This window comes from Gallinula chloropus (genome assembly GCF_964237585.1).
Source record: "Gallinula chloropus genome assembly, chromosome: 5".
In the NCBI taxonomy this organism is placed as follows: Eukaryota; Metazoa; Chordata; class Aves; order Gruiformes; family Rallidae; genus Gallinula; species Gallinula chloropus.
Genome location: NC_140090.1, coordinates 82,004,832 through 82,015,425, shown reverse-complemented (window position 1 = coordinate 82,015,425; position 10,594 = coordinate 82,004,832). Strand labels below are relative to the sequence as shown.

The 10,594-nt window shown below is 44.5% G+C and overlaps 1 protein-coding gene across 1 annotated transcript; it reads right to left on the bottom strand.

Annotated features, from left to right (window-relative positions):
- LOC311192228 (opsin-VA-like) lies at positions 1-5,805 on the bottom strand (the record flags this gene model as incomplete). Its single annotated transcript, XM_084264652.1, has 5 exons — positions 1-117; positions 913-1,152; positions 3,181-3,298; positions 3,810-4,020; positions 5,445-5,805. The coding sequence occupies 5 exons, from the start codon at positions 5,803-5,805 to the stop codon at positions 1-3; spliced, it is 1,047 nt and encodes a 348-aa protein (XP_084120778.1).
- Between the last annotated feature and the right edge of the window lie 4,789 nt (positions 5,806-10,594).

Sequence of the window (10,594 nt, the reverse complement as noted above, 5' to 3'; positions counted from 1 at the left end):
CTATATCCTGCCACGGTGGACATGGCGCTGCCTCGCCTGTCCTGGGTTAGCACTGCCCTCTCTGATGTCGGGGTCATGCTGGACTCTTCTGAACATCTGAATCAGACACTTCCTGAACTGGAAAGTTAGGGGGAAAAAAATAATTAATCCAAGTTCACAAGGAATTTCAAAACACCACTAAAAGCAGTCTGTGTCCTAGCTAAAAACCCTTAGACATGCCCTCATGAGACAGCTGGGAATATAAAGAAATAGGCCCATAAAATCTATTTCCCTGTGCCACCATGAAGGGCTCAAAAGCTGAGCAATCATGACATTCTACGAAGACCCAGACTACTAACACCCAGACAGTGTGTTTCCATTTTGTGTGTGCCTGTGAGCAGGGTGAGAGCAGCACACATCTGCCAGGCATTGGGGTATCAGGGTATCGTCCAAAACAAGCTGTAGCTCTCTCTGCTTTTTTTATTGTGCTCTCTCTTATTTTATTTATTATTTATTTATTAATAAATAAATTGTTTATTGCACACACCCACAAACACAGCAGCTCCCTGACACAGATTCATGTCACTGGAAATTTCCAGCCCACCTCAAAATCAGGTCACTGGCATTGCATTCCTAAAGAATTCCAAAAATATGCAACCTTGCAAATAGAAAACTAACTGATGTTCAATAATGACTGATTTTCCTTTATAATATCTACGCCTAATGGTTACTGACATTCATATTTGAATGATGCAGAGACTCAATCCATCTTCCAGTAGGTAGATACACACTGGGTTGGTTTCTTTCTTTTTAGTTCTAAATGTTGGATATTGCAAGGCTAATAAACACGTAGGTAAGCAGAAAGAATCCATTACAAAGTAAGATAAAGATAACAAAGTATGAGTATTACAGACATTTTGCAGCATACAGTACCTGTTTGTTCATAAAGACGTAAATGATGGGATTATAAACAGTGGCTGTTTTGGAGAAGAAAGCTGGAACTGCTGCCAGACGAGGGTCCAGCTCCAGGGAGGGGCAGGCAGTGACCAGGACAGAGAAGGCGGCATAGGGCATCCAGCAGATCAGAAAGGCAAGGATCATGACAACCACCATTCTAGTCACTTGTCTTTCAGGTTTCCTGGTGGTTCCCAGCCTGCCTTGTGAATCTGACACCTTTAAAAAGAGAGGAGTCTAGAAAACAAACACCAAAAACTCCAGCCAGTGGATTTAGTGACTCACTTGCCATGCTAGGAAAGCCCAACTCTCCTTGAGCACGACTGCACACCAGGATGCTGCTGGGGACCACAGGGCGTGTCGGTGCTGCTGCTGAGGGGCAGGAGTTACTATATACTGTTTATGATTCAATTTTCTTCTGTTTCAATCTCTCCATATTTTTATTGCCAAGGTGAAAACAAAACTCAGTTACTAGGGCAGTCCCTGTGTGTCAGGAACATCTGCAGCTTGAAGACACCCCCCCAAGACAGCTTCTGCAAGTCATGAGGCCTGAAGCGATGGCACAGGTTGCTCCCCAGCCCCACAGAAGTTACTCTAGCTCAGGGAACTTTGTGGGTGTCGCAGCAGCCCACCCCAAGGCACTGCAGACATACCTGAAACTCCATCTGTGAGAAAAGTAATTTCTTATGTATTGTGGCCTTTTTAGCTTCCCACAGGAACATCAGAACTGAATGGAGATGGTTTTTACCCATAACCCTTGCACTGCACTCATAGTTTAACATAGTTAGTACTTACAGAGGTACAGCAGCACCTCCTGGGAAGGGGCAGGGAGTGTCCTTACCTCTGTAGAAAGTTGCAATTCATGTTGGATTTTTTTTTAACACACAATAAATGCAACAAAATCAATAGTAGCAATGATTTAACATAATACCTACAAGTTCTTAGGCATCAGTGAAGGTGCTGGGCAAAGCTAAGATATTCCCTGCCAATATATGACATTTCTTTTTTTCATACAGACTGTACCTACATAGCAAGCAGTCCAGCCTCCCTTCAGCAGAGGTGCAGTCACCTTGGGCAAGGACCACAACACAATGCTGGTGCCCCAGCATTGCCTGGCTGTGTGGTCTGTCACGGAGCTGCAAGGGGAGTGAGAAACACATCAGCTACTGAGAAGTGTGACCTGCTTTAATACTGCTGCTACTCTTCCTGAGTAACTGAGAGAAGCGTGAGAACAACAGACTGGCAAGATCACACCACAGTGGTCCCTGGCCAGTGCTGGGCCCCACTACACAGCACAGATCAGTCTTCCAGAAGACATCCTGACCTGACCAGGCAGGACAGACCACTCACTGGCCTCTGCTATGACTGACAGCAACGTTTTCTTTCAATGCCTCCCTTGTTCCTCAGCTCACCTGCTTTGTTTTTAGCTCACAGGCTCTTAAGCTGCTGTCCCAGCGGAAGGAAATGTCCTTCTTTAAGTACCTCCTGCAGCACCTGAGCAGCGCATCAGCCACCACTACGGCAGACTCATCGCAGTGCTGGATGCTTGGCAAATCCTACACTGCTACAGGTTCTTGATATTCAGAGTAACAGGATCATAGCATTCATTACAAGTTATCTTAGGCACCAACAATGATTTTCTTCAAGCATCTCCACATCCTTTAATTCATGTCCCCACTCTCACACCAACAGACACTGTGCTGCCACACCATGGGTGCTGCGAGCAGCACTGCACCTCTGCTAAAGTTCGTGTTTGACATGGGGAAACACTTGGCCCTCTTTTGGACTGAGTCAACATACTCCTTAAATAAAATGCAAAAGCATTTCTCAAGTCTTTTACTAAACAGCATGACATTACTCACAAATGCTGCATCTTATTCTGCATGTAGCTTACAGAGTAACACAGCACTGAAAATTTCAAAGCTAAATTCTGACTTACCGTGTTTGAGTCTTAAGAAACATGTCTGAATCAAAGTACAGCTGTAACTAAACCTGCACTGAGTCATTTAGTGGCTTTAGGAGGCAGACATTCTTTCATTTGTATGTTATTTAGTTAATGAGATGTACTGCTGAGCAATGCAAACTGCCCACTTTCCAACCACAGCATGTGAGCATGTCAGGATAATTACGGAACTGAGTGGAAATGTGATCTGTTTGTCTGATTGTTGTAGAACATCGACCACAGAAATTCTCACTGTTTGCACAGATACACATTTTAACAGTTTAGCTGTAAATGCTGCTTCTCACCTTTCTTAGCTTGTGCACCAGTTTGCCATAGGATGCCAAGATCACCAACAGAGGAACTACAAAGCAGGTGGTGAGGAAGGCAATGATGTACGTGTGGTCAGTGTGAGCTCCTGAGTACCTGTGTAAAACACACAACACACTGTGTGTATTACTAATACACACTAATACCCTCTTATCACGGGTATTTTTGTCAGCTGTTCTCACCCCTATCACCAGACAAAGCCCTGGGCTGGGACAGGATCCTGACCGTAGGGCCACAGGCACAGCAGGGCACTGCAGGTGGGAAGGGACATGTAGCCGAACATCCTGCTCAGAGGGGAGCCAGCTATGGGGTCAGACCAGGCTTTGTCCAGGCTTCTGAGAAATCTGTCTCTCTCCTCTTTGAATCCTGACCAGAAGGACGAGGCACAGGATGGTTACTTTCACTAGAGGTGGAATCTTCTCCGTTCAGAAGGATTTTTTTAAATCTGTTCTTGGCAATTTTTTTCTCAGCTTGGCTACAGCTTTCTTTACATCAATTTCTGCAGAGATGTACATCACCTTTAAGCTTTATTCTAAACTACCCTGCTCCTGGGATGTCCTGAGCTGCAATTTCATTTCTTTACTGTACTCTGCACGAGTGGACTTACCAGTTAGGCTCACAAGTAGTTCCAATCTTACTGGTGGTGTAGCTGCTCCAACCCATAGTTGGTGGAATGGTCCAGATGAAGGAAAAGGCCCACACAAAGGCAATCCCTAGGGCTGCGTGCTCCCCCTTCAAGCGTGTACGTCCCAGTGGACGGCAGATCACAATGTACCGCTCAAAGGCCAACAAAGCAAGAGACCAGAGAGCAACAATGCCTGCAGTAAGGAAACAGTCAGCATCAACAATGGGTAGATTCACGGAGGAGCAAACACCATCCCACATCAAAGAATCACAGAATTGTTTAGGTTGAAAGGCATCTTGGAGGTCATCGAGGACATGAGCCCTAGCACAGACCCAAGCGTGGGCCATAGAGCAGGTCATCCAGACCCAAGGCTGGATGAGTTTTGTGTATCCCTTCAGATGGAGAGGACACCACCACTCTGGGCAGCCTGTTCAGTGCTTGACCACCCACCACACCAGGCACCTTTTCCATCAAACCAAGTTGTGGAAGGATGTGCATTTTATGTGTTATATTGATATTTATTAAGAGCAGAAGATTTTCGTAGTGTCTAGTTTGTCAGTCCACAGTACAATGGCTACAGCACCATTGAATGACTTTTTGTCATTCAGTTGCACTCTGAAAAGCTGCAAATTATGTGCAGCTTCCATATTAACAAATTAGGGTAATCTTCAACATGCTATCCTTGACAGTCATATTTCAGACTGTCACAAAACTCTAACCTATGGACAGCTGCTCACAGCATCAAATCATCAGTTTCTGAAGCACATATCACCTGATCAGCCACCAAAGCATTGAAACTGCCTGACCTTTCTCTGTGAGTCGTGGCTTACATGCCACTGTCCCTCCCCAACACTCCCCCTGTGTAGCTCAGGCTGAGAGCAACCCGAGGCTCCTTTCCAGGCTGGAGATCAGCACTGTGTTTGCTCTATAGAAGTGATGGAGTCAGAAGGCTTCAGAAGCAGGACCAGGGAGGCAGGCCTAGCTCAAGTAGGTAGATGACCCATTTTAAACCAGTTTCCCCTCTGCTGTGCAGCGCTGCCTTTACACAGGGAACTATGTGGTGGGGATTCTCCCTTTCCCAGTACTTCTAATTCTTTTTGTCTAGTTAGCAAAACGAAGGCAAAGAAAAAAAGAGTCAGAAGAAGATGTAGGTGTGAGAGGTGAGTGTGACAGGCGTGTGGCAGATCCTCAGAGCCACTGGGGCACAGCAAACATACGATGTTTCTGTGCCCTGGTATTTCCCAGACTTTCAGAGCAGCTGCTCGCTCTTTCTCCCTCTTACTCATCCATACATGCACACACCTAAAAACAGAGTGGGAAAAGAGTTACACATAACGATTTTATTTTCCCTGACATTGTTTTGCCAAACCCCCACGATGCTGGTACTCTATTAGCAAGCTTTTTCGCATTATATTAAACATATTCAGTCATCAGTATACATGCAGCAAGCCTCTGATATATCTTTATCTCTGTCCTGTGTGTGTTATTCACTCACACATGAGATCCAGTACGCAACATTTGTAACTGGAGAAAGCACCAGAGACATGTAAAGTCACGGGGAGCTGGGGAATACATTGAAGGAAAAGAACATGCAACTACAAACAAAATCAAGCTTACCAAAAAATGTGACAGCAAATCCTTCCAGCACACAAGCCCAGTATCCCATGTAAAAATACCCCTTGAGATTGGTTAAAAAGCTGATGGTGCCACCAGTGAGAGAGACCAGGAAATCAGCCACTGACAAATTGACTATAACGTAATTGACAGGTTGTCTCAGCTGCTTGAACTTCAGAGTCACCAAGATCACGGCCAGGTTCTCAGCAAGTGACAGGGAGGTCACCACCAGCATCACTGCTGCCAGAAGCCTGAAGTGCCAGGGCTGGATGGAGTCCAAGGGACGACGGAAGGGATCCCATCTGGCTGGACCAGAGGAACTGGGCAGCAGCGACTCATTTGCAGGGGCTCTGGATGCATCCATTCTGTTCTCTCTCACCAGCAAAAATAATACCATATAATGCTGGAGTTTCTAATCTGTAAAGATTGTTCAGGATTGAAAGGGGGATTTGCTGTCTCCAGTAGAAGTGTGAAGAGACTCTCCACACTTCTGCTTTCCAGTAACAGTCCAGGAAACAAAGTTTGGTTCAGAGGAAAGCCGAGTCTTGTGCAGCCAGCGTGGGAGCAAGGATGAGTGAGAGAAGCTCTCAGAGCACCTTCTGCCCCTCTCTGCCAGCAGCCTCCTGCCGCTCTGCTGCTCCAGATGGGTTTTTATCCCTAATGAATGGATTTCCTCCATATTTTTTTTTGTAAGCTGTAGTTTTTTATTCCCCCAGCTCCTGAAAGCCAGCAATGACACACTTGAAGTCTGTTCTACTCGCCTATCAGAACGGAATAACATTGTCCTTGCCCTTTCAAGTGACTTGCAGGAATTGCTTTGCTCTCTTGCTCATTAAAAGGACTGGAGTAGAGATTCCCCTTTGCCAAATAATAAACACTGTGTACAAAAGAGGTGTTCCACACTGGACAAGATACCAGCGTAGCTGCAGCAATTTCAGTAACCAACAATAAGCAACAAAGCTGGTAGCTAAACAAAACATCTTCTATTAACCATCAATAAGAAACTACTCCAAATTAAAAAAAAAAAATCTGTTAGCAGGCTGTATTTGCTTCAGACATGCTAACAATACCTTGCCCTTTTGGGCCCTGTCTGAGCAGGTAAAACTATGTTTCATTGTGACAGCATAGTGCTCTGCAAAGTATGGTTAAACCCCGTTCCCTGGATAAAGCAGTTAAAAGACACCAATCTGGTACTTTTAGGGATTTTGACAGGAATTATTCCTCTGTCGCTACAGAAGCTTTTCCACAGATTTTTGAGTTTTTCACCCACTTGCTTCCACGTGATGCTAATCTATTAACACTACAGTAAAGAATTGTTTTAACAATGTCAATACTCACTTAAAGAGCTAACTATGCTACTGTCATGAGCAAAAGAACAGTTAAATCATTTGTTTTTCATGAGTTGTCATCTATTCCCCCCAAAAATCAGCAAGAAATGTTGTCCAGTACATTCACCTGGTGGCTCAAAGTAAAAAAACCTGTTTACACGTTATTTCTTAAAGAGGCTTTTTCTATTATGAAGTCCTTGTTCAGGGGAAAGAGGGGTAAAGTGTGCAAGAAATCCCACTGTCTGGAAGGGTATTATGTACATGAGAATCTTTAGTCTTAATAACCATTATTTGTTAAAGTTTATTAGATATATCGTATCCATTTCACCTGTTTCGCAGCCCCTGAAGACAGTATGTGGTGTTTGCCCTGAACTTGGTATTAGATTGAGACAAAACCTTTCAGGCAGTTACAGTCAGAAGATGCTTTACAGCTTTGCCTTTGTCATCATATTTACATTTCACTCTTGTCCATGACTAGTTTCATCTTTGCCTAAAAGTCAAGATTTGGGGCCATCCTAGGAGACTCTGTAAGGCAGAAGTGGTACCAAACTGGGAACATTCTCCAAACACTAATCTGTCCTCATCCATGGCACAGCAGCAGTCAGCCCTCCCTGTATCCTTGGGAAGGCCTGAGCTGGCTCTGCACTGAACAATTAGCCTAACCACAACAAAAAAAGCAGAACAAAAATAAACAACCCCCTCTCTATTTCTTCTGTAACCATCACATACTCTTCAACATTTAACCTGCAAATTAATTTTTGCGGCAAAGTCCATGCTGAGACCTCAGACAGCAGCAGGTCACGAGGTGACTCACTGTCCTTGCAGCAGCGATGACACTTCGTCACCCTGCAGCCCTGCTCTCCTGGTAAGAGGGGCACATTCACTTCCTTTTGTTACTACCTGTTCAAGGGAGGCAGTAAGGGATACACAGCTTTAAAACTGGTTTCACAAAGATTTATGTGAGCACTACAGGCAGTTCTACGTTACACACAGACACAGCAGACAAATCCCTGCATGCTCAGAAGTGTTTAGCTCACAAGTTTGTTGATCAATTAAGTGTCCAGTAAAAACTGAGTAAAAGATCTCAGAAACAACCCAAACTCCAAATAATTTCTGTTCATTCATATAGCTTCTTTGTTTTCAACACCTCAACATTTTTATGACACCGTCCCGTGACCTGTGATCTGCTCCATTTCCAAATGAAGCAGATGCAGAGTCCATACAGACATCTTGACAGTCTCATTGCAGCTGTGGAAGTCGGGAAAGCAAACAGGAAGGATAAGGCTGTCACTGGCACTCACAGCTTCAGTCTGCGCCAGGCTAGCCTCAGCTCTGGGAAATCAGTTTGGTGTTAGGCCCTTTAGAAATGGGCCTGCACCACAATACTGACTCCAAGTCCAAATATGCCTGAAAAGTGAAGTTCTTTGAAAGATGTTTGTTCAAATCTCCCTCTGATACCCCTATTAAAAGCTACTTCCCAGCAAAACTGAGCCAAGACAGAATCTTGGATCCAGGACGACACTTCTGGCTGCAATTCAGGAATTCACAGCTTATGCTGAGCATATGACTTATTTGGTGGTCATTATTTTTTTATTGCTTGTATTTTTGTAGGTGTCAGAACTTGAATCGTAAGTGCATGCAGGCCTAAGAGAAGAATCTAGATTTGGGACAGGGCTTGTACAAGTGTGACAAGCAGGTGTGTCCATAGAGCTAACCTCTCTGGCCTGCACGGCCCAGTCTAACCCAGGCCCACACAGCTGAGAGTACATGCATGGCCTTCCCTTGTGACAGCCCATAAGCAATATCCTTCACAGCTGTACATATGTTGTAAGGTCCTGGATGCACATATGAAAATGACAGTGAGCCACCACACACATGCTCCTTGGCACTCTGGCCTGCTCGCAGGGCCCAGTGCGAGGGCAGGCCATGAATCTGCCCCCTCAGCCCCAGCTGACCCTCTTGCACCTGACTGGGGTAGCCAGGCTGTTCCTGGCCGCTGCTCATGGCCACAGTCTACAGGTGGGAAGACCCTACCCTTTGGCCCTGCACCAGGTCTCAGGGACTCAGGCCACCATGCAGCTAGAACAACCCACTCAGTTCATGACACTGATTCCCTCCAGGCAGCCACCTGCTAGCAGCTCCTGAAGACACCAAGAAGGGGAAAGTCACCAACGCATGAAAGCTTAGTACAGATCTCTGCCATGCTTCTACCAAAACTTCAAAACCAATTTCTCTGTGGTATTTATACTCCTACCTGCAAGTGTGGTACTGAAATCAGTGTATTATGAATTTGTCATTTCTAAATATAGACTGTTCTGGAGCAGCATGCAGTTGGTAATGTCTATTTGTTTCGCTAGATGTTCACAATCAGCACTGAGTGAGAAATAGTGGACATCTCTTGCCTTTATACTCAAAATCTGAATTTCAACATTTATGCACTCTGGATTCAGGTCTGATTCTCAGCACTGTCCCCAGTTCCTCAGGTAGTTTTCCAAAGCAATTCTCTGATGAAACAAAATCAGTAAGAGACACTATCCAGCCAATGGTGTCTCATTAGTGTGATATAAATCAAACATAGCATGACCTTGCCCTCTTTTCAGATTTATTTATACTTGTTTGGGGCCAAGTCCGTTATTCTCTCATGGCTAAATTTCATTATGAGAGATTGATGGTGTTATAAGTGTTAGCACCTACCCCAGAGATTCCCAAGGAAAAAAGAAAAAAATCTAAATCCCAATCTGCCATAACATCACATCTATGTATCTGTCTGCTGTGGAGCATCTTTTGTTGTGGGCATCTTACAGGATTTATCTTCAGGATCAAGAAGTTCCTCACATTTTCTTTTCAATGTAAACATAACTTGAAATTTCTCTCACTGAAGTTTTTCAAGTTGATTTTCACAGACTAATGAAACATTGTGTAAGAGGCCAGATTGGAAAGGTCTTACGAAAGCAATCCCCTGTTAGGAAGGAATTTCAGAGAAAAAAAACACAAGAACAGGAAAAGTCCCTGCAGATTAAAACACTGAAATAGTTAACACTCCAGTCAAGCCCCATGAAGCCTTCCACGGACTGTTACTGACCAGTGGATCTTCTACCAGGAGCCTCAATCAAACTGACAGCACTGTTACCCCTGAGGTAAGCAACTAGGCTGGTCCCACAGCCCAAAAATAACTGCTTTGAGGACAACACGTGGCTTGGTCTAAGAAAACATTCAATGTCTGCATTAAACTAAGCATCACTTACATATAACATTCCCACCCAGAAGAAAATGATGAAAACAAAATCAAGTTACATTTTGCAACTAGCCAGTTATTCAGAAAAAATACACGTAAAGGAAACATTAGAAAAGCCAAAAAACCTGTGTTTATTCAAGTGACAAAGTACTTACCTGCAGGAGTATTACATAGCAAGCCAAGAAGCTTGCATCCAGAGTCACAAGCTCACTGAGACTTTTGAACTCTTATCAAAGGCTCAACACTGCATATCTCCATCTGAGCTTTAAGCCATTACTGAGCAGCAGTGATAAACATGACACTCTGTTCTCTTTCCTTCCTGGGCTTAGCTGACCTGCTCTAAAGCTGTCCTGTGGGCTGACAAACACAGAAGAAAGTCCATTTAGCTACTTTGCCCCCAGATACACCATGTTTATATATAGCTCACTGGAGCCACAGGTGTAATACCAGTAAAAACAAGGAATGCAGACAGTAGGTTCTATCAGCAAATTAGGACAAAATGTCCCCAAGAAAGTACAACAGCACCGGAGCCAGAACAAGAGAGAGGCCCAAGGCACTGCCACACAGGTGAGATCATGGAGACAGAGCCT